Genomic DNA, 25,686 nt, shown 5'->3' with positions numbered 1-25,686 from the left:
GAGATGGAGGTTGTGGCTCTCTATGGAGAAGGTAGTATATCAGGAATTCCTAATGAGGCCCAAAGCAAGAGGGCACGTTAACAAAAGGTCTGGTTCTGATGTGGCCTCTAGAAGCCCTGCGGCCTTAAACACATAAATATTTTTTCCTCCTCCTCCTCCTCCCCCTCCTCCTCCTCCTCCTCCTCCTCCTCCTCCTCCTCCTCCTCCTTATTTGTTTATTTAGAGAGAGAGAGAGAGAGAGACAGAAACAGCACAAGCAGAGAAGGGGCAGAGAGAGAATCCCAAGCAGGCTCTACACTGTCAGCACAGAGCCCAATGCAGGGCTAAAACTCAGAACTATGAAATCATGACCTGAGCCAGAAACCAAGAGTCAGATGCTTAACCGACTGACCACCCAGGTGCCCCAAACACCTAAATATTTCTGAAACTTACTTTCTATTCTATCAAATAGAATAATAATAGGGTAAATAACACCTATTCTGGTAGTTATTGAGAAACAAATGGAATGCTATATGAAATTATTTTGGAAACTGAACAATGATAAAATGTTACATGTCATATTATAACAATCTACTTTTAAGAATATGTATTAATAACTAAATTTTAAAATAAACAATATGAATAATTTTCCCTAATTTACCCTGCATATTTTTTGCTCTCCTGCACAAAGACACTTTCTTAAGAAACCACTATTTTCTGTAAAGTACAGCATACCTTAAAGGAATAGTAGCAGCTTACATTTATAGAAGTATATCATTAGGGATGCAGATGTTTTCATTATTAAGCTATTATTTTCAATTATGATTTAATTTCAAGTTGAATGAATATTTCAGTTAGAATCTTCAGATTCTGTTTCACTTGCAATCTAAACCAAATAAATTCTTTCCTTAGGGACAAGTTTTTAACAGGCTTTAAATATTCTAGTAGTGGGATGGGTATTTCCACTCACCCCTGTGCAGTATTTCTCTGATTTATGGGTAGTGATATGTGGTTGGATTTTTTTACATATATTAGGGATATTAAGAGTTTTTCTTATACGTAGAAATGGTCTATCATACAATAAGCCTCATGAATGTAGTTATTAGAAATATCTATTAAATATATTTAGTATAATGAATCCAATAATAATACGAAAAATCCAACAATATGTTCCCTCAAGCTACTTCAAGTGTCATTTTTTTGACTTCTTTATTATTATCCAAAGCTACCAACTATTTCCTTGTTTTTTTTCCAATAGGTCAACTTTAACCTTTGCCTAAATTAAAGGAATTTGACTTTGATATAAGTTATCTGATACTTAATAGCTTTATTTATTTCTGCTTTAGCAGTTTTACAGTTAGTATAGCCAAATAAGAATTTTCTCCTCCTGGCATAGATGATATCTATTAGCTAAAGACAGTAGCAGGTGCCTGAGAGCCCCCTTTCTCTTATTTTTAATTTTAAGTATACATAAAATATTTATTTTCTCAGAGTTTATTCTTTCCTTAGCCATGTCAACCTCTTTCCTTTTGGAGGTTAATATAGTAATTCTACTGTTGTAGAATTGCTTGTAACCACATAGAAAGAATGTCAAAAGTGTATTAATATTTTTAAATAAAACCAAAGAAAATTAATTAAAAAATAGAACTGAATGTTTAATTGCATTTTGGAAAGCACGAATATTCTGTTTTCAAAGGGAAGTAGCCTCTTGTACAATAAAGGCTTTGGATCCACACAGACCTGAATATTAATCTGGACTCAGGCACTGTAACTTTTTCAATTTCCTTGAGCCACAATTCCATCATGAACAAAGTGGCAATGATACCTAGATCTTAAAGTTTTTATAATAAGTAAGGTAACATACGTTGCCTGATACACAGTAGACACTCTGTAAATGGTTACATATGTACTTTGAAGGAAGAGAAGATGACAACTTTAACTAATGACAGATGTAACAACGTTTACATTTTTAGCTTTTGGACAACAAAAAATAATACCTTGAATTGTAAAAGGGAGTAACAGGTTGGGGGAAATATTGGTAACTACATCTTTTTATGTGGATCTACATCTTTATATGTGTGCTTATTAAGTTTAATAACTAAAACATAAAATTTTCAGTAAGTAAATGGGCAAAGAAGAAATAAAATAGGCAAATTGGAATAAAAAATTGTTGGATAAATCTTGCAAATTCAGACCATATACTCTTAATCTAAATAAATCTTTAAAAGCTAAAAATGAGAATGCCCATTTCTAAAAATGATTCAAGGATTTGGTACATTCCTAGGTTTTCTGTGGCAGTGACCTTTTCAATCCTTTAAAAAGAAATATATATATATATATTTTTTTTTGGGGTAATATATGTTAAGAGCCACGCTTCCTTCTGGATCCTTTAACCTTGAAATTCTAAACCTGGGAATCTTTCCAAGGACATATTAAAAGGAAAAGTAATATAAACCAAGAGTTTTATTCCAATACATTATAATGAAAAAATTCAACATAAATACCCAACAGTAGGGGAATTTTAAAGTATGAACAGCAGTTCAATTAAATTTTATATACCTATTGAGAACAATTATTTTAGAGTATACGATACGTCCAATTCTAAGTTAACATGTCAATTTTAATTGATCAAATTTCCTGTGCCATTGAAAATAAGTAGCTGAACATGGTGGAGTTTCTCTATCGTTAAGACACAGATGTTGTTACAGTGTCACAGTGGGTTTACAAATAATATATAAGGAAAGCAAAATATGGTCAGTAATGTAAGAGAAGAACAAACCATTCATAAAAAAGTAGATTAATTCAAAACAGTGATCTTGTATTTCAATATGCAGCAATAAGGGTAAGGAGCATTTGAAGGAAAGAAGAAAGAGGACGTGAGCAAAGGAAACCACTGGATCTGTTTGGACAAATAGAAAAGTGTTCTCTTTTCACTATTATGTATGATGCATGAAGGGCCAGGCACATACATTTTGGTCAGAATGTGAAGGACCTTAAATTACATGCTTAAGTGTTTGGACTTTATGTGCACTGAGAAGCTTTTGAAGATTGTGGAAGAGACAAGTTATATGACCAGAATTCGGGTGCTGAAAAATAGGACTCATTTTCCTTCAAGCAGGGGGAAATCCCGTGGGCCAGGCGTTCATATCAATGTAGTCTAATATATGGCTCACTTTGAATAAACAAGACTCTTTTTAAGGGACATAGAAAGTAACGTTGGATTTTTTTTCCTGATTTCTTTTGTTATTACTTTTAAGTAAATTCTGATTGCAGTAATTTTTGTTCATGTACTTGAAGATGTATTTTAGAAGCATAGAATGAATTTCTTACAACAAATTTATATATGTTGTTAAGTAACCATGCTGTTTTGGAAAACTATGTTAATTGGAATATTGTTGTTCTCTCATTTGAAAATACTTTAGTAGGGGAAGCACTCTAAAGACATGTAGATTAACTAACTAAGATTATTCAATCTCTAGATATACAGAGATTTATATTGATAAAATTTAAGGATCAAAATTACATTTCACAGTGTGATTTTTTTTTTTAGATGTTATTTCAGCATTTATGGCCAAATGGGTATAATGGATATAAAGAATGCAATTTTAGATGAGATTTCTCTTTTGCTATTTAAGGTACTATTTCTGGAATACTCTTATTTCTATATAATTAGGTTGTAGTAATATCAGGATAGCCTCTGTGGGAACCAAGACCATCTTTCAAGGGATATAACATGGACAGAGCACATTTACTTCCTTTCTCCTAAGTTAAAGTGAACAATTAGCACAGCCAGAATGACATATGAAAATTGGTTATGGGGAATTAGATTAGTCTGTGTCATTGTGAATTGATTATATACCCATGAGCCTATTACCAGGATTCAGTAAAGGTAGTAAAGGCTACCACTGAAACTGTTGAATTGAAGAACCAGCTACTGTGATAGTGATCTAGAAGTTGAGAAGCCACAACTGCTGCTATGCATGTCTTTTCAATGTTCATGAACACACTGGAAAGCCAAATTTTGAGCATATGATACATCTATTATAATTTTCAGCCCTCATTTCTCCAAGATCTTGCTTACCAGGAAAAGACAATAGCAGGAAGATAGTTTTCTCTTAACCTCCATCATCCAGATCTTGCACACGGGCATCTAATTAGCAGAATTGATTTTTTTACATCAAGAACCCTGACTGCAAGAAATCTGGAAAATAAAGGTTTTACTTTCTGGCCCGTGTAATACAGGAAGGCTTATTGAAGGAGCTGATTAATACTCTCTGCTTTAATTGAGAATGGAAACTATTTAGGAAGAAAGAAGTACCTGCTCCTTTACTCTTATGGAGTTTATGTTCTGGAAGGACAGAGGGATTAATCAACCAATTAAATAATTTATTTCAATTACATGTGTAATAAAAGGGATAAAGTTGCTATGGGAAAATAAAATTAGGGGATCTGATCTAGACTTATGATGTTAGAGAAGGCTTGGCTGAGAAAGTGACATTGAAGCTGAGGTTCGAAGGTTAGGAGGTCACAAAGCAAAGGACAGCAGAAGAATGTTCTAGGAAAAGGTTCTGACAGCAGAAAAGCAATAGCACATTGAAGGAAGTGAATAAAAGTCAAAATGAATAAAATATAGAAGATGATGGAGAGTGGCAAATGGCATGTTTGTGGCATAAGATGAATCTATGTTATAGGCGAAGACCAGATCATGAGGACTTTGTAAATCATGTTACAGATTTGCTGTTTTATCTTAAAAACAATGGATTATTATTAGCAGAGTTGAGGAAGGAAGGGGGTATGATCATCAGATTTGTGTTATTAATAAGATCATTATACATGCAGGCAAGGCTCTAAGAGGGTATTGGGAAGACCAGTTGAAGATGTGGATTCACTGGGGAATATTTGAGAAACAAAATTGCTAGGATTTGTGATTAATAAGATATGGATGATTGAGGAAGAGATCTAGAAGTTTTCTGGCTTCTAAAAGATGTCTGGCTTGCGTTGTGGTGTAGGTAGTTGGGTCATTTGTGAAGGAAAAGAAGAGTGGAGAAGGAGGAAAGGGTGGAGAAGGAGGAAAGTTAGTTTGGAGGAAAGGGTGCAGATCTTGAATTCTGTTTGGATATGCTGAGTTTTCAGTGCCTAGATACTTAGAGATGTAGAATAAGTATTGCATAGATATGAGTCTGGTATATCAGAAGCACAGTCCATTTTGGAGTGGGAAAACCATGGGAGTGGATGTGAGTGACAAAAGAATACAGGATCAGTTTCAAGGAATTCTAATATTTAATGATTAGATAGAGGAGAATGAGCCAACAAGGAACCCTTTAAGACATTGTCCTAATCCAGAGGAATATACTGTCCTAGAGGCCAAGGAAAGAGTGTTTCAAAGAGAAGGAAGTGATCATCTATACTGAGTGCTGCTGTGAGTGGTCAAGTAATATGAGGGCTACAAAATAATCATTGTATTTAGCGAGATGGAAGATATTGGTGACATTATTTAGAGCTTTTGTTGTTGCTGCTGTTCACATAGTGGAGAGCAAAAAAAATAGATTAAGTTGGCTGATGAGTGTAAGAATAGAAAATCCAAGTACAGGCATTGATTTTGAGAAGTGAATTTATATAAGTAAAAGGGATGATAATCTAGGCAATATGAAGTAGTACCCAGATGGGTAGACATATTATTTTCAAGGTGGAAGTGATATGTTTGTATTTTGTGGCAACTATTCAAGAGAGAATGAAAAGGGATTGAAATTGATTGATTACTAATATAGAAAATAAAAGGGATTACAGATAATATGAGTCCTGAGAAGTAGAGAGAAATGAAATCCAAAGAACAAGTAGATTTTCCTTATATAGGAGTTAGGGTACTCCTATTATAACAGGAGGGAAGATTTAAAAACTGGGTTCTGATGCAAATAGGTTTTAGGTATATGGCAAGAAGATGAGGGCTTTACTCTGGTGTATTATATTTTTTTATGAAATATATATTAAGGTCATTTTCAGAATCAAGGATAATAAGATGGTTAGAAGTTTGTGGAGGAAAAAAGAAACCTAATATAAATCTTGTGAAACATGTGAAAAGAAATTGACTGTAAAGACATTTCAGAATTGCTGTCCAGTGTTAAGGGCTTGTTGAGATTGTGATAATGGATTTAGAGTGGTCTTAAGTTGCCCCTGTATGTAATTTTTCTTAAGCACTAGCCACCTTGGATTATCCAAGTTTGGCATTTTGCCAGTCAGATATGACAAAAGGGCAAATAAGTTTAAGAAATTGGCAGGAGTGTGATTAAAATGTTGAGCTCTGCTCTCTAAGCAGGAGAAAGAAGGACTAGGGTGGAGGGGTGGGAGCAGGTGCTGCTGATTAGTAGAAAGAAAGTAGAGGAATTGTAATCTCCAAGTGTCAGTAATGATAAAAAATGGACTTCGAAAAAATAGCTGGGCAAGCTTGAAATACAGGAAGCTTTGATCAGAAATTGAGGTGTTTGTACTAATGATTTTAAAAGTGGTACAGTTGTAGATTGATGACAAAGCCTAGAAATAATACCTGATATGATTGAAGTGGGACAGAGGAGATGTCAGTGGAAATGAGGGTGTCAGGGAACTGAAGGGTGAGTGTTCTGGATGTCCGCATGAAAAATACTGTCACCTAGGATGATGACAGGAATTGGGATGGAGAGAAAGACTAGGAGCCATAGGTATCAAGTCTTCATTAGATAAGGTTAAATAACAGGTGACATAGTCAGATGGACTTAAAAGAGCAGGAATTTTTACAAAAGTTGAGTACATAATTGACTGGAAATGGTAATGGGGAAGAGAGATATCATCTCCCACCACTTAACAGGGATGGATGGGAGACAGAATCCGTAAAGGAGAGTCAAGTTTCAAGTTAAGCTGAGGTGATAGAAGAGCTTGATATAGTCTGCTATCACTGTGTGGCAGTTCCAGAGAGTAGAGCGAAGAATTTCATACCCTAAGGTGGAGAAGTAATAGAGAAGGTAAGGAATTCAGTCAAGAGCAAAGAAATACCAAGTATCGTGGGGACATTAGTATAATAGAGGATTTATTCCCCATTACCTATTCCTATGCCAGGTGTCAATCAGAATCTGAAATTAAGGCCCTAAAATTTTTAACATGATCCCCAGAAATTCTGATCATAGTCAGTTGATCTAGGTGAACAGATGACTAATGGACCTTATCCTGAGAACAGGGATGGGAGGGACGATGGATTTCCTCCTACAGCCTCATGGAGGAAGGAGTATTACATGACTTGGTATGGATGTCAGAGAACCAATTTTAGATGCCTTGGAGAATAATGTTTAAAGTGGAATAAGAGCTTTGAAAGAGAGAGAAAGATAGGGGAAGATTGCATGTATATTCCTTAGATCTCTAAACTCCTTTGTCCAAAAAGAAGCCAGGTATTGGTTTATGTTCCTAAGTGAGCAGATCCACTGTCTCATGCTGATTATCTTTATAAACATTGAATAATAAAAATAGCCCTTAACCGAAGATGAGGATTTTTCCTAATATTAATAATTCATACTCACTAATGATTGTGAGAAATAATGGCATCATTTGGAGGAAGATATTTGCCTCCTGGTTAAATTTTAGTTTTTATAATGGCAGTTAAGTTATTCTTCCTAATGGATTTGATATTATCCACATTAAAGCATATCTTATCAAGATAAATTACCTCAGAAGGCTTACAAAGGTCACTGTAAATTAGGCAATTTTTGTCATGCTTTTCACCAAGGGCTTGCATCAAAACTGAAGTTGTTGTGTGGCTCCTGTATATATTTTGTCTTACTGGAAAAAAATTTTTGTTTTCCTTTAATATCCTCAATTGCTTGTTAGTTTTGGGGTTTTTGTTTTGTTTTGTTTTTGTTTTTGTTTTTTCCTTTTCTAATCACGGTTTTCATTCCTATATTTGTTTTAGTGGATGTCAGCTCAGGAAGTGATCACATTTTAACCTTACTCATTTTTATTTATTTATTTATTTAAATGTGTATTTATTTTTGAGAGAGAGAGAGAGAGCAGAGGGGAGGGTCAGAGAAAGATGGGGACAGAGAAGCCAAAGTGGGCTCTGTGCTGACAGCACAGAGGCTGACAGCAGAGAGCCTGACGCAGGGTTCGAATTCACGAACTGTGAGATTATGACCTGAGCCAAAGTCAGGCGCTCAACCAACTGAGCCACCCTAGGTGCCCCTAACCTTACTCATTTTAAAAAGTACTCACACTGCCTTTCCATCTCATGGGTAGGAAAAAGATATGGAAGGAAGCTCTGCATATTTTCACTGAGGGAAAATATGTGTGCTAATGAATTATCTTAGCAGCTGTCTATTCCATTCTAATTTTACTGACTCTAAAGCCCTTTATGGGAAGTTTATTTGTGAAAAGTGGAAATATAAAATCTGAGGAAACCAGGCTTAAACAGTGTTTTTTTTAATGTTTATTTTTTGAGAGAGAGACAGAGCGTGAGCGGGGAAGGGGCAGAGAAAGAGGGAGACACAGAATCTGAAGCAGGCTCCAAGCTCTGAGTTGTCTGCACAGAGCCTGACATGGGGCTCAAACTCACGAACCACAAGATCATGACCTGAGCCGAAATCGGACACTTAACCAACTTAGCCACCCAGGCACCCCTTAAATAGTTCTTAAACTATGCACCTGACTTCCTTTACTTTTTTACAGCTCATGTTCTTTTGTGTTGTATTTCCATGTGTAGAAACACTTTCTCCAGTTAATATAGTATTGGATCTTAAATATCTTCCTTGGAGAATCCAATGCTCTGTTCAGAGAATGTGAACAGGATGAATTATATCTCTGAAGCTGTTCAGAGGTTAGCAAAGCCTGGACTCCAGGTAATGCTTGCCCTGGGAAACCAGATGGAAAAACAGTGGTTATTTTGATACATCAGAAAGCAGCAGTCATCTTGTAACAAAAAGTGTAGCTCCATAACTCATGGTCTTAACCATCTCTTCTCAATTCATTTCTCCAAATTAAATTCCTGTTTAAAAGCTCCTATATATACATATACAGGAGCACCCAATGTGGTGCTCAACTCATGAACTATGAGATCATAACCTGAGCTGAAATCAAGAGTTGGACACTTAACCAACTGAGCCACCCAGGCGCCCCAAAAGGCTTTATTTTTTTTAAGGGAGGACTTTGTACAAATACACACAAATATTGCATGTATTTACATGTGTGTTTTAGTGTAAACAGATTTGGTCATGTTATGGTTTATGTCTCTTGTAATAATACATAGTGGAGATGTTTCCAATTCAACTGAGAAAGACTGGATTCTTTGTTTTAACAACTTCATAGTATGGCACAATGTGCACATTATCTTAATGCATTTACCCAGTCCTATCTTGATGGACACCTTTGTTTCCAATTATTTTTGATTGTAAACAGTGCATGGTAAACATTCTTGCTCATACTCTTGGCAGCTGCAGTGATATCCATTGGGGAAATCCCTAGCCATGGAGTATTATCCATCAACACGGTGTATGCATTTAAAATTTTGGTGAATGATCTCCAGTTGCCCACTAGGGAGATTGTTCCAATTTACATTTCCTTGAACAGTAACTTCCTCCCATATAACTTTACCAACACTGGGCAGTGTCAACATTTTTAAGTTTTAAAAAATGGTACTTTAATATCATTTTGACTGACAGTTCTTGAATTTTGAGTAAAGCTCAGCATTTTCCATATTTGTCCACTTAAATTCCTTTTTTTATAATTTTCTTATTCATATTTGTGGTCCATTGTGTGTATATTGCATGTGCTGTCATGTGTTATAGACATTTTTTTCCTAGTTAACTTTTGATTTTTATTTATGAATATTTTTACCTTATGGAAATTATTTACCAATTTATGTATAGTCTTTGGGCTTTGTCTTGCTCATAAAGGCCATACCTACTTTATCCATATATTCCTCCAGCCCTTTTTAAATTTAATTTATTCTTATTAAATCTTTGATCTGTCTGGAATTTTTTTCCATATAGTATGGACTCATCATCTTTTTCTGAATACTCCCTGTTTCTTCTGTTGATTTTAACTTTGATATAACATACAGAATTCTCATATTTGCTGGAGTCAATTTCTGGACTTTCTTTTTTGTTTCATTGATTTTGCTATTTCTTCTCTGGTATCAAACTGTTTTACTTACTCTCTTGCTATAATATTTTTAATACTTGGTTGAGAATAGGCATCCTGATTATTCTTCAATTTTAGATATTTTCCTGAATAAATATACAGGTTTACTTTGCAGGGTGAACTTGAGTATAACCTCCAAGAAATCATGTTCATTTTTTAGTTGAGTTAGTTTCTTGATTATGTTAAGTTAGTGAGAATTGGCATTTTTGCCAAGTCAAGTTTTCCTATCTCAAAAGCAAAGCTTGTGATTTCATTTCTTCAATATCTTAATATAAATGTAATTATAAGTATAGTATCATTGAATTCTGAGGTTAAATTGTACTTAGTTTTGGTGTATTATTTTAATGCATTGATGAATCCTGTTTTCTAAAGTTCTTTGCCATTTGGATTGATATTCATAAAAGAGTTTCTCTGTTATATTCTGTTTTTTTGCTGCTTTATCAGGTTTTAATATCAATGCTATTTCACTGCTTCTGTAAGATTAATTCTGGGACTTTTATTTCTGTGGTCTGGGCCTCTTAATAGTATTAGAATTAATTTGTCTTTAAAAATAGGAAAACCCAAATGTAAGATAGCTTTTAAATTTTCTTCCATTGTTTTATTATTTTACAACTTCTTATCACTTCTAGGATAAATGTTATAACATTTTTTTCCTAGAAAACCATCCATCCCAAACAGTTTTTTAAATGCAGTGTATTGAATTTTACAAAGTACCCTTTTCTGATTATTTTAAACTGTGATATATTTCTGAACATTTTTTTTTTTAACATTAGTAATTTTTTGTCTTTGTGCTCATGCTGTTGTGCTTGTGTACAACTATCTCTTTTTACTGGGGCACCTGGGTGGCTCAGTCGGTTAAGTGTCCAACTTCAGCTCAGGTCATGATCTTCCAGTCTATGAGTACAAGCCCCGCGTCAGGCTCTGTGCTGACAGCTCAGAGCCTGGAGCCCACTTCAGATTCTGTGTCCCTCTCTTGCTCTGCCACTAACCTGCTCCTGCTCTGTCTCTCTCTCTCTCTCTCTCTTAAGAATAAATAAGACATTAAAAAAATAAAAACAAACAAACAAACAACTATCTCTTTTTATTTAAGGGCTAGACAGTAAGTATTTTAAGCCTGTGGGCTTAAAACTATAAAACTATAAAAGCAACTATAAAAGCAGCCATAGACAATATGTGAACAAATTAATATGACTGTGTTCCAATAAAACTTTATTTACAAAACAGACAGTTGGGGCATAGTTTGCCAACTCCTGTTCTTGCCAGTAATAGTCATTGGTGTTTTTTGTTTAATTTTTCTTTTAAAATAAGAGTTTTTGTGTTTACTTATCAATCTCACAATTTTTAAATGATCAGATTCTATTTTAACTTTATTAGGGTATCTGTTTTTCTTTGGTTTTATTATCCTTTAATTTTTCCAACTCTTGAGTTAGATGTTAATTTATTCATATTTTTATTTAGTTAAGTATTCAGCTTTGATATTTTCTGAGAGTATGATTTACTCCGTCCTGTAAATTTGGTGTGTGGTGTTTTCATTAGTTTTTAGACTTAGGCAATTTTAATTTTCATTTTTCCTTTGTTTAAGAAAGTCAGAGTAAGAAAGCTACCTATATAAAGTGACATTAGTGTGTTAGAGTTATTATTTTTTCAGATGTTTTATACCTAGTTCAATCTAACGTCACATCTCACCTGGAATGCTGTACTAGAATAATAAACCGAAATGGTCTCCTCTATCTCTCTCCTTCAAACCCTTGAGCGGCTTTCTACTTTATTCAGACTAAAAGCCAAAATCGTTATAATGGATGTCCTCAAACTCATGTCCCAAACTGAATCTTGGTTCCCACCTTCCAAGTGCCTAGCCTAAGGCACAAGCATTGGCCGTCTTCATCCTATTTTCCCTATCATATAATCAGTGCACCAAGGCATAGATAAACTAGCAACAATTCTCTTTCCTTCATACCTCCCTTCCCAGGCAGTCACCCAGTCTTCCTTACTGTATAGCCTACCTTCACCTCGACTTTATGTGGTATCTCTATTTCCTACCTCCATCTTCTCACTGGGACTGTTGATAGCCTCAGAGCTGCTCATCCAGCCTCTGGTTTCACGCAAGAAGTTACCTCTCTAAACAACAAACCTGAAATTGCTTAAGAATTTTACTTGGCCCTTTTCTTCCTATGCTTGGAACCATGTAAAGCCTGATCCTAATCTTCCCTTCTAGCATCATTTTCTTGCATTCACCCAATGCCTCCTGAATAATGTGCTTCAGACACACTGTATTCTTTGCTAGTTCCAGCCTTTATGCTTGTCTATCCTGCTACCTACTATCCCCCCACTTAGTAGTATATCACTTGTCCTTCAAGACCCACATTTCACATTTTCTGTGAAGACTTCTTTGATGAGATCATTGATTCATTCATTCCAGAAATGAGCAGTTAGTGCCAGCTATGCAGAAAGTACTCTGCCAGGTGCTAGCAGAACAAACACAAATAAGCCATAATGCTGTTCTTCCCCTCATTTCAGCTTTGTCCATATACCTCTATTAGAAACATATGAGGCACCTTGGTGGCTCAGTTGGTTAAGCGTCCAACTTCCTCTCAGGTCATGATATCATGGTTTGTGGTTTTGAGCCCCACGTCAAGCTCCGTGCTGACAGTTCAGAGCCTGGAGCCTGCTTCATATTCTGTGTCTTTCTCTCTGTCCCTCTCTCGCGCGTGCTCATGTGTGTTCTCTCTCTCTCTCTCTCTCTCTCTCTCTCTCTCTCTCTCAAAAATAAACACTTAAAAAAGTAAAATAATAAAATAAAAAGAAATATATCATATTTTATAGAAATCACTTGTGTATGGGTCTCTTTCCATTCTGCAGATTATTCAAAGCTCAGATTTTGTCTTAAATTTCTTTGTATTTCTAGGATCCAGTACATGCTAAATGTCTATTTATCATTTAAGTTATCTTTTCTTTGGCCCTTTACAGTGTCCTTTTTTTAAGTCACAGTCATGTTTTCTTTCCAAATTTGTTGGAAGGTACTTTTCTTAGGAGTATAAATAGTTGAGTACAGTAATGAATATGAAGTTGTGTAGAACTAAATAGAATCATGTGGTCAAATTATACAGCTGTATTGTACATAGATGAGTAAAAATTATCACTCTAGAGAGTGCCTGGATGGCTTAGTCAGTTAAGTGTACTACTCTTGATTTGGGATCAGGTCATGATCTCAGGGTTTGGGTGATCAAGCCCTGCATCAGGCTCTGGGCTGGCAGAGTGGAGCTTGTTTGGGATTCTCTCACTCTCCCCCTCTCTCTGCCCCTCCCCTGCTCACACTCTTCCTCCCATCTCAAAACAAGTAAATAAACTTTAAAAAAAAATCATTCTAGGTATCTTCCTATAGGGAACTATGGTCCTTAAACTTTAGTGTGCATCAGAATAACTTGAAGAGATTATTAGAAATGTATATCTAATAATATGAAAAGATTTTTCATATTATTAGTCATTAGGAAAAGGCAGATTAAAGCCACAATGGCATACCACTACACACCTCTTAGAATGGCTAAAATAAAAAATAATGACAGTCTCAAGTGTGGACAAGCATGGGAAACAATTGGAATTCTAATATATTGGTGGTGAAAATGCATATGGTACAGCTACTTTGAAAATGGTTTGGCAGTTTTTGTAAAGTTAAACATACGTTTACCATGTGACCCAGCAACCACACTCCTGGTATCCAGAGAAATTAAAATATATTCATGTTCTCTCTCTCTCTCTCTCTCTCTCTATGTCTCTCTCTCTCTCTATGTCTCTCTCTCTCACACACACACACACGCACATGCACACACACACACACACACACACACACACACACACACAGAGTGAGCGAGAGAGAAACTTCACATGAGGATTCAATGAGGCTCTACTCATAATTGCCCAAAGTGGAAACAACTCAAACATCCTTCAGTGGATGATTGGATTAACAAACTAATATATCCATCCATGCTGTGGAATTCTGCTCAGCAAGAAAAAGGAATGAACTATCAATACAACTTGGATGAATCTCAAAGGCTCATATACTGTTTGAGTCCATTTTTATAACAGTCTTGAAGTCACAAAAGTATAAGGATGGAGAACAGATCATTAGTTGCCAGAGGTTATAAGTGGAGAGGGTGTAACTATAAAGGAATAACAAGGGAATTTTTTAGGGTGAAAGAACTGTTTTATATACTGACTATGGTAGTTGTTACAGAAATTGAACATATTCAAATTCATAGACTGTACACCAAAAGTGAAAAAATAATAAAATTTTTCTGTATGATTTTTAAAACAAGATTTTTAAAATGTACATCTCTTTGCCTCATTCCCAAGGATTCTAGTTTATTTGTACTCTGAGCTAGACCAGACCACAAGTAGCAAATTTAGCTTCAAAGACAATTAGGAATGAGCAAACCAGACTTATTTTAGGATTGTTGTCACTTCAGGTCTATACTAAACCAATTAAAAAGCAATGCACAAGATATTTTTAGCAAGAATAGAGACAAAAGAGAAATGATCCCTAGTGACTCTATATTCCTCACTGAGACCAGAGGGATTACTCAGATGGTTGCCCGGAACCTGGTTGAACTCAATTGGTCAGAGTGGGGGTGGGGGGGTGCTATGTGAGTACTCTGCTACGTAATGGGAATATTCTTCCCTACAGTTCATTATTCCCTGCCTTCAGCCTCTTATTGTGTCATTGGTGCTGCAAACCAAGTCCTGCTCCAAATGGAGTTTGACTAAGGAAGCTGCATTTATTACAAGCACATCAGGACATTCCATTGCAGGGGTCTACAGACAGCAGAGTCAACTGAAACAAACAACAATCCAAGCAGTATAATTTGTACAGAGTATCTCCTCCAAAAAATATTTTCTTATTTATTCTGTTAGCTCTGAGTGTCTACTTATGAATATTAGAGAAGAAACTTACTAGATGAAATGTGTCTCCTCTCCCTACCCTTGGCCCATGAAAGAACTCTGTTATATCCTAGAAAATACTCCACAATTGACCTTATCCCAAGTCATCTCATATTCATAAGAGCTGTGTTAAGAAAATAGATCATAACTCTTGTCTGAAAAGATGAAAAAATTTAAAAAGATGAAAGTTTAGACAATATGACCCAAATGTAGTTAATTATAAGGTCAGTGCATGATATGATTTCTAACAAGCTGACCACACTGCACAAAAATAAAAGAGGACTATACTCCCCATGAAAGTTGAAGAAGGAAGTCTTTTTGGGTATATGTGTATTTTGTTCAGGACTCTAGGTCTGTGTGTAAGTTGTTATTTACTGGGATGGCCACTAGATGGAGTGGTTTGTTAATGTATTTCTGTTTTATTTTTGCAATAGATTTCATGGAGTGCTGTTTTCTTAGGTCATTTCCTTAGTTAATTATTATTAGAAGTTTAAAATTTGGGGGTACCTGGGTGGCTAAGTCTGTTAAGTGACTGACTGTTGGTTTCAGGTCAGGTCATGATCTTACAGTTCATGGGGTCGAGCCCCACCTCAGGCTCTGGGCTGAGAGCACTGGAACCTGCATGGGATTCTCTCTCTCCCTCTCTCTGCCCCTCCCCCACTTGCATGCTCATGTGTACTCGCTCCCCCCTTCAAAATAAATAAATAAGCTTTAAAAATGAAAGTTTAAAATTTTAAGTGACTTTAGACATAATGTCACAAAGTCTGTACTAGAATCACAGACCCCTGAAATTCCACTTCCTGTCAGTGTAATGCCCCTTGCATAAAAACCATGGAAAGCTTCTCTTTCAAAAGATGCTCTTGAAATGTTGATAATTAAATTTTTAGAGCAATAGCAAGCAAATGCAGGACATGATGCCCCATTTATTGACTACATAAATACTTATTTTATGTTAATCTACATTCTTTAATTTTATAGGGAGATTTTCTCCATTGTATAGTGTGAGTCTCAGTGAATTTTTCTAAGATACTCTGCTGTAGCAATTATATAGATTGCTGATAAGTGGATCAAATCCCACATCTGAGTTCAGACAAGGTCAAAAACAGACACCAGAAGTGAAGTTAGTATATTCAGGGCATTGTCAAGTTGAGGAACTAAGGTGGTCAGTGCCCTCCCATCAAAATCATCAAGAACACACCTCTAGGTGAACACAGTTGGGTTTATTGGGTCACTTCAATGAGAAACAGTGCATGCGCTAAGGAATCATGCATGGGGATCTCAGAAAGAAGAGGGAAATGTCTTCCAGGAAGTAGGTTATGTACAGAAAATATAAAGACCCTGGTGAAGTGGATGTGGCTTTGTCAAAAAAGGGACTTAGAGAAAAAGTCAACCCTAGTAGCTGGCATTGGTAAGTGAGGTTAGGGAATGAGAATAGTTTCTGTAGAGTCTTTTTTTTTTTTTTTTTTTGTAATTGAACAAATACTTTTTTAATGTTTTTTTGCTTGTTTGTTTTGAGAGAAAGAGAAAGCGCAAGCAGGGGAGGTGGGCAGAGAGAGTGGTAGAGAGGATCCAAAGGAGGCTCCACACTGTCACTGCACAGCCCAGTGTGGGACTTGAACTCACAAACTGTGAGATGATGACCTTAGTCAAAGTTGGACACTTAACCAATTGAGCCACCCAAGCACCCAGAACAAACATTTATTTAATGCCACTCTGGGTCAAGCATAATATTGTGCCCTTTAATCCGTAATGTTGGACCAAAATAGATACAATTCCTGGCCTCGTGGCATTTACATTTCACTGGAGGGTTCAGACAAGTGTGATGAACACAGCATGTTAAGTGTTCTATTATAGGAAATACAAGGAGATATAGCAAGTTACTGGGCCTCTGTAGCATTTGATACTATTGACAAGGCCCTGGTTCTTTTTTTTCTCCTGGGTCTTCTCCTGTTTTTCTAACTACTTTTTTTCTTTTTTCTTTTTTATTTAAATCCAAGTTACTTAACATATAGTGTGATAATGGTTTCAGGAGTAGAATTTAGTGATTCATCACTTACATATAACACCCAGTGTAGAGTCCTGCATTGTAAGGGCTGTGGCCTTTGCCCTGAATAAGTTGGAAGCAATTTAGATTTATGTTTTGTTTTTTTCTTAGATTTATGCTTTTTTTTAATAGAGTATTTTTGGAAGGATAGGAAACAAGAAATAATGTTTGGTTACAAGTCTGTATGAAAGAGATGCTTACTTTTAGCCTCATTCCTTTTGGATTTTGTGTCATGTTAGAGATTACCTATGTTTTAAGATAGGTAAAATATAATTTTTAACAACTTTATACAGAAAAATATATACTTAGGCCTCAAAACAAGAATAATTTTATGCTTACTTTGATGAAGTCATTGAACAAAAATGCTAAATAACAATTACTTGTAAATGTTAAATAATACTCTTTTATGTCTTGTTGATATCTACCTTAGGTGCAGAAGTCAAGAAACAAACAAGTACGAGAATTATTTCCAGATGGTTTTAGTATTCATCATGCAGGAATGCTTCGGCAGGACAGAAACTTGGTTGAAAATTTGTTTTCTAATGGGCATATCAAAGTTCTAGTCTGTACAGCTACATTAGCCTGGGGTGTCAATCTTCCTGCTCATGCTGTTATTATTAAGGTAATAGCTTACCTTACATGGATTTGTGTGTGTCTTAAACCTGTGGATTGATTTATTTAGAAAAATACTGTGATTTGGCTGTTTCATTGACTTTTACTGCTATTCATATAAGGTAAGAATTATTCGCTCCAAAAAAAATCTAGTTTATATTGTGAAAATTTAACTCTATCACAGATGATGAAAGGATTAGTTAAAGTACACTTTTAAGATCTTGCCATATTTGCCTAATTTCAGTATTCAGCTCATCAGGATTATAGTTGTGTGTGTTTATGTAAATTTTTATTAACTTTTCTTCATCTAGGGAACACAAATATATGCTGCAAAAAGAGGCTCTTTTGTTGACCTTGGAATTTTAGATGTCATGCAGATATTTGGTCGAGCTGGAAGACCACAATTTGACAGATTTGGAGAAGGAATCATCATAACAACACATGACAAACTCAGCCATTACCTCACTTTGCTCACTCAACAAAACCCAATTGAGAGTCAGTTTCTGGAAAGCCTTGCAGATAACCTAAATGCAGAGGTAAGATCTAGTGAATAAAGGATAGGAATAGAATAATCAGCTGAAAGAATGGCCAAGTAAATATCAGGTGGAATTGGTTGCTATTCTGTAATCTTCAGGAATATAGTTTATGCCTATATAATATATAAATATATATATATATATATATATATATATATATATATATAATATATGACTATATAATTATAGTCATAAGGCACAACAGACTGAATGGACTAAATGGCAATATTGTTGGTTAATTCAGAACAGTGTAGGATGCATATGATAACTGATAAGAACTCATTGCTAAAACAGTGTACTTTTAAACTGTGAAGTTTTGTTATAGGCCAGAAATCTAACCAAAGCTATACCAATGAGAGAAACAGAAATAGCAGTAACCACCACTATATTTGGATTACACTCTTAGAAAGTTTTTTATAAGGTTTATAAAGGTGTTTTTTTTCTTTATGTTAGGTCATTGATTGACCTTTCATACAGAATATAATTGCTTAAATTGAGCTACAGTATTATAATTTGTTTCATGTATGTATGTGCATTTTGTGTTAAGATTTAAATAGCAGACTCTGGAAGTCCAGGTAATGTATTAACTGGTAAAGAGGATAAACATTCTTAATTTAAGAGTCTGTGTGTCAAACATTTAAATAAAGTTTCACTCTTTTGATGACATTTTTTTAATTATTGCCCTGGCATTCAACATTTTCCTGCTTCTATATCCTTTCTTGTCTTTAAAATTTATTCACATAATTTTTTAAAATAGATGGAGTATAAATGTTAAATAGATGAATAAATGAAATGTTAATAGATGAATAAATGAAATGAAATATTTGCAATCAAATATTGTGTATGAGTGCTATCAGGTACTTCTTAAACAGCTTATAAAAATTTCACTTACATTCTGTTCATTACAATTCTTTTTCGAGGATCAAAAGCACATCCACTATGCAGTCCCCTCTGTTAAAGTACATGTAGTCCAAAAGGGGAAAAAAGATACAAAAACACAGTGATATTTTCTATAGGAAGTGATATTTTCTATAGATGGAGTCAGCAGAAGGAGGAAACACTTTTGGTCTCTGGCTATTAGGAAAAGCTTTGTTCCTGATGATGGCAGAACTTGATCTGAGATCAGAAGATTAGATAAGGTTTGGAAGATCTGGTTCGAAGTTAGAAAAAGTCATAAAAGACGCTAGTCTCTAGTAACATAATTACAAGAAAATAAAAATGATTAGAAAATAAATTTTTACCCTAAAGGCTATGTTATTATAGCTCAGTTTCAGTCCCCATTACCTGTTATGATTGCATGCTTTAAATAATTAGGTCTTTGGTGGGTCAACAGTATCTCTGATAGAATAGTCTATTGTACAATCCATGATAGTAATAGTAGGAGTGGCATGAGAACAACCTAAATGCCCTGCGAGGTAGATATTATTGCCTCAGAGAGATAAATAACTAACCCAAAGCTACTGATTTTTGGAACTAGTATTCAAACTCAGGTATATTTAACTACAAATCTAGTTTCTTTATGATAACCTAGATTGTTGTTGCCTTGTACAGAATGTAGTCAGTTAAAGGTGAATACATTTCCCTACATTGATACTTACCATTTGCCTTCTCTAAGACCAGGACTAATTTTTCCAAAATGGTAGTCATAATTTCTCTCACTTAAAAAGAAAGGCTCTTTTTTTGCAAGTTTTCCAGGAAAGTATATCAAGGAAGACTATCTTCATAAATATAATTACTATCCTTTTTATAAATGGTAAAGTAAACTCAAGGTGGTGATGTTATTGTGCAGAAGACATGGGATAAGTGAAATACTGCTATGTCCTCAAGGAACTCTTTTTTATAGACTATAAAATATTATCAATGAAAAACTATTTGGTCAAGCCCTGAAAAATTTAGAAAATAAATTGTAGTCAATAGATTTAACTCATATTCATAAAGTATTTATTAGGTAGGTCATTTTCCAAAATGTCAACTAACTATAACCATAATTCCATTTAATGCCATCAAAGGCATTCAAATAATGAAATATATATCTAGAAATTTTTTGCCAATATATTGAAGTACAGCCATTGCTAAAACTTTTTTCTCATATTTTAGTCTACTTAGAATAGCTCCCAATTAAAGTAAATTTTCTTTTAAGGAAACAAATTCCCTTATGGTTGAGTATGAAATTAAATTTGGTAATCTGTGGAAATCAAGTGTGAAATTAGTTTATAAAATGAATGTGTACTGTGTTCTTAAGGTAATGGATTTTCAAGTCTTTAGACTCCCCAGATCTTTGCAAGACTATTCAGTGGCAGTGATCAACATAAATGTCATATTAGATTAGGAATATTGCCTCTACTAATATCTTTTGTAGCATGAATATCTATTCTGACCATTAGTTTAGAAGAACTGAAGAAAGTAATATGTTAAGTAATAATTTTAATATATTTTATGAGACAAATTTGCTGATTGATACCTGATACCTAATACAGCTGACTCTTAATGCTAATGCCAAAAGGTCACAAGTCCCTTTTTTTTTTTAAGTTTATTTATTTTGAAAGAGAGAGAGCTTGCACATACATGCAAGTGAGGGAGGGGCAGAGAGAGAGAGAGAATCCCAAGCAGGCTCTGCTCTGTCAACACAGAGCCCAACTCAGGGCTTGAACACACAAACCATGAGATCATGACCTGAGCCAAAATCAAGAGCCAGATGCTTAACTGACTGAACCACCCAGGCACCCCAACAGCCACTTACTTTTGCACTGAGAGAAACACTGAAGCGTGTTTGAGGCTTATTAAAATGTATTCAGCAGACATTACTGTGTACCTGCTCTGTGTTAGGCCCTTGTAGTACATACTTTAAAATATGTGAATATATCTGTAACCCTACATATATTCTATATGGAGTTTTTCTTTTTTTTTTTTCAAGTTTATTTATTTATTTTTGAGAGACAGAGAGGGCACAAGCTGAAGAGGGGCAGAGAGAGAGGCAGAGACACAGAATCCAAAGCAGGCTCCAGGTTCTGAGCTCTGAGCCCTCAGTGCAGAGCCTGACTGCCAGGCTCACACTCACAAACCACAAGATCATGACCTGAGCTGAAGTTGGATGCTTAACCAACTGACTCACCCAGGCGCCCCTATATGGAATTTTTCTTGTCTCTACATGACATAGTATAAATACCTTGTCCTTAGATTTAAGTCTTCCATAGTGTAACCAACCTTCCCAATGCTGATTCTGGTTATTCTCCAACACATGTCTTCTGCACAAGACAGACTCTCAGTCTATTCACTTCATTTATAAAGTCCCAATTTTCCCATTTATAAAATAGGGACAATCTCACTAGATTGTTGTGAAAAATTAAGAAGCACCTGTGCTAAGCTGGTATTTAGTAAACTATTTGTATCACTTACCATTATCTGATAGTCCCTTGATACTCAGCCTATTTATACTTACTGTCAGCTTTCAAATCCTAGCTGAATAAATACATAAATGGTAGTATTTTTTTTTCATATATTTGCTAAAGGATACACACACACACAGTCATGCATACACATACATACTGATGATTATATTTATTTTGTTTTTATAGGATTTCAACCAGTTTAAGAAAACACACAAGGAAACAATTAAGATCATCTTAAAGGCTAAATTTAAATAGGTGAATTAGATATAAAGTGATACTTTGAGTCTAACTTCTAAATTACCAAATTTGGGGTAGATTTATTTTTTCTTCTTAACATAGAACTCTATTACGTTGTATATTTAATGGCACTTTTATAAGTTTTACACGTTAGGCATTTTTAATTAAAATCATTTTTGGATAAGTATTATGTACTAGGCACCAGGGATGGTGATTTCATGTAGTCATCTTAGTTACACGTGTCTCACCTACATGACCAGGGGACTTCTTAAGACCGGAGATCATGCTCCAATTTATTGCTATATCCATTGTACTTTATATAATACAGACTTGTAACTGAGTTACTATGTGATTGTTGAGATGAATGGATATATTGCAAAGAGATTTGAAAAATACTTTTATCATAAAAGGCTCCTGTGCTAAGTAGCCACTAGGTGACAGCAGATATTTACAAGCAAATTTTTGTCTTTGTCACTAGGTGGCATTCAAAGATTAATCTAGAAATATGATGTACCATCATGAATTTACATCAGCTTTTCAGGGTAGTCTGTTTTCTTTTGGTGAACACTTAGATGACTTGAATGACTTAATCCAGTTTGATACCTTCTTCCTCTTTCCTTTAATCTTATCCTTAGTAGCAACAGGTGCTTATTAATGTTTATTTACTAAGTCTGATTTTGGAAATGATAGCATTATTTTATCCTTATCCTTTATAAAATTTTCTATCTCAGGAGTTGTGTTATATTATTTTAAAATATCTATCGGTCATAAGGGAATCCACACTGTTTTGGCCATCAAATAATAAAATCACAAATGGAGGACACTATCAGATTTTTAGCTATATAATTAAACTAGTTTCCTTTACCTCAGCAGGCTAGAAAATGTTTCAGCTGTCTCTCTCTCACTCTTTTTTTTTTTTTTTTTTTTTTTTTTGAGAAAGAGAGAGAGAAAGACAGCAAGTGTGCATATGACTGCAGGAGGGACAGAGGAAGAGAGAGGGAGAGGATCTTAAGCTGGCTCCACGGCCAGCACAGAGCCCAAAGAGGGGCTCAATCTCACTACTGTGAGATCATGACCTGAACAAAAATCAAGAGTCAGACACTTAACCAACCGAGCGCTCGGGTGCCCCCAGCTGTCTCATGTTTAATATTTAGAGAGTGTGGCACAATTCCTTTATTAGTTATGTTTTAGTCTTGCTACTCTTCATTTTGTAGAAAGTCTTACAGTTCACTTTTTAGGAAATGTATATATTTACCTATATTGTGGGTGACTTAGTCATTTGTAAATACATTAAATTTATGTAACTATGCTGATACAATTGACATCAGACATTGTGTAAGTTTAAGGTTTACAGTGCAATGGTTTGATATGTGTATAATTGTGAAATACGTACCACAGTAAAGTTAGTAAACCTATTCTTCATGTAACTATCATTTTGTTGTTGTTATCATGAGAACACTAAAGTGCTACTCTCATATCAACTTTCAAGTACACAATATAGTATTACTAACTATAGCTCCCATGCTGTACATTAGATAACCGAAACTTACTCATCTTACAACTGAAAGTTTATGCCTTTTGACCAACATCTCCCCATTTCCCCCACCCCTCAACTGCTGGCAACCACTATTCTGCTCTTTGTTTCCATGAGTTTGGTGTTTCTAGAGTCCACGTGTAAGTGAAACACTACAGTATTTGTCTTTCTCTGTCTGACTTGTTTCAAGTTAGTGTAAATTTAAAGTAAATAGAATCTACCTAGTTATTTTTACATTGGTCATTTCTCTTTTTTTAATAAGTAATAGCATGGTGTATAGTATAGTAATGTTTATATATTGCTAGATCTCATCTTCAACTAACTAAAGATAGCTAAGCATCCATATTTATTTCACAAAATTAGTTATACAGAATTAAAAATTATAGGAATAAAACAAACATAAAAGTTTTATTTTCTTTAATATTGAGTGCTAAAATGAGAGACTTTCTTTTTCCTTTTTTTTTTCTCTCCTAATACAATAATAATTTAGGTAGGAGGCATCTCTCTTCCTTTTATTGAGGTATTAAGAAATTTAATTTTTTTTTAGCCATAGGTTCAGGAAGAATTATGCAACTATGAAGTTTCCAAGTTTTGCGTGAACTTTTAAATTAAGGAACACTAAGTAAAGTGATTACCTGTATATCTAGTAGCTAAGGAAATGTATTTTTAAGAAAACTTTTCATTGCAATTTTGTTTTAATACCATTTTCTAATAATTTCTCTTTATTACACAGATCTTATATGTTATATTGTATTTTTAAATTATTAACCTTTCAATGCTGTATATATAGAATTAAACCCCATTTAGGTAAAATAATCAAATGCCATAATATTGAGTAAACTTGGTTTTGGAAGCTAGCATTTCCAATGTACTGTTCTCAATTAAATGAGGCAGGACTGATTTTTAATTAATTGGAGAGGTGTCATGTCCAGTAATTGTACTTACCTTCTTTTAAATACAGCATAATGATGTATTTTAACTTACCCTTTGACAAAATGACCTTTGATGTAATGTTTATATCCAACTTTAATGCATTAGTTTAATTTTTGTTATATTTTTGATTTGCAGATTGCTCTGGGAACAGTTACTAATGTGGAAGAAGCAGTGAAGTGGATAAGTTACACTTATCTTTATGTACGGATGAGAGCAAATCCATTAGTATATGGCATCAGTCACAAGGCTTATCAGGTAGAAAACTCATTTATTGAAAAAAAACAAGCCTTCTTTTTGGTTTTGTAATCTTTTTATGATATGAGGATAAATATTTGCTACTTCTGCCTCATCTGAATAGAGTTAGGTACATAGAAGAAAAACAAAGAGCTTTAATCTTTTTTAGAAAATATGAAGGAAAATTAAATTTGCCACTTGTAATTATTTAACTTTATATCTTTTCCCAATGGTACTAAAAAGTGAGTCTTTATATATTATCAGTTTATTATTCAGGTACATTTCCATTTGATATTGATATTTTGCTGTGATTTTTTAAAAAACTATAATAAATAAAGGTAATTAGATTAAACCAGACGTGAGAATTATAGATCACTTTTAATCTCAGGCTTATGTTTTATGAAGTATGTTCCTCTTATCAAGTCCCTTCTAAGCCTTTATTCCTAAATTAAAAGATAGCATTAATGAGTTATTAACAGTGTGAAGGCTTGAATCAGTTCCACCGAACACAGTGACAGAACCAGATTTATGTTGTAGCAGCCCTTCCTGTGAACTTTACAGTTGTGTGGTCCACATGGCTTACAGATTCTGTGAGATCTTGTCTTTTCTTAGAACTCTGTTTTATATACTGTAAATGCTTCCTAATTACAGATAAAATCAGTTGTCTAATGAAAACATTCTGTCACCATCATCATATGGATATTCACTAGTGTTAAGTCAAAAGTAGCAAAGTTGAACTGAACTTAAAATTATAGTTTTCCCCATTCACTGTTAATTTAGCTTTTGTATATATTCCATTGTCTTATCAAAGCAGTTGCCAATCTTTTTTGTCATTTTTCCTTTTCCTGTGCTGTAGACTTGACCATGGAAAAATTGAAACTTAAGGGTTAGGAGGAAAAAAAAAGACCTTGCTACAAATAGGGGCTTGTGAAAATAGTCAATGGCACTATGAAAATATTCTGAAAGGGTAGAGGAAGATGAAACACAACACATATTTTCATGGGCTAAGCCATTGCAAATCTTGGGGCAAAATAAACACATTAATATTTTTAAGTACTAGATTAATATCAGAAGTCATTTTTGTATAATTTTCTAGTGTAA

The 25,686-nt window shown here is 34.5% G+C and overlaps 1 protein-coding gene across 2 annotated transcripts in view; it reads left to right on the top strand.

Moving 5' to 3' along the window:
- The window catches only part of ASCC3 (activating signal cointegrator 1 complex subunit 3), a 358,207-nt gene that overhangs the window by 195,989 nt on the left and 136,532 nt on the right, over positions 1-25,686 (top strand). For both annotated transcript variants that reach the window (XM_049654058.1, XM_049654059.1), the window contains 3 exons: positions 17,541-17,732; positions 18,034-18,258; positions 24,487-24,606. In XM_049654058.1, the coding sequence (XP_049510015.1) occupies positions 17,541-17,732; positions 18,034-18,258; positions 24,487-24,606 (537 nt within the window). The remainder of the gene's footprint in view (positions 1-17,540; positions 17,733-18,033; positions 18,259-24,486; positions 24,607-25,686) is intronic.

This window comes from Panthera uncia (genome assembly GCF_023721935.1).
Source record: "Panthera uncia isolate 11264 chromosome B2 unlocalized genomic scaffold, Puncia_PCG_1.0 HiC_scaffold_24, whole genome shotgun sequence".
Classification (NCBI taxonomy): domain Eukaryota; kingdom Metazoa; phylum Chordata; class Mammalia; order Carnivora; family Felidae; genus Panthera; species Panthera uncia.
This window is presented reverse-complemented; position numbering and strand designations above follow the sequence as displayed.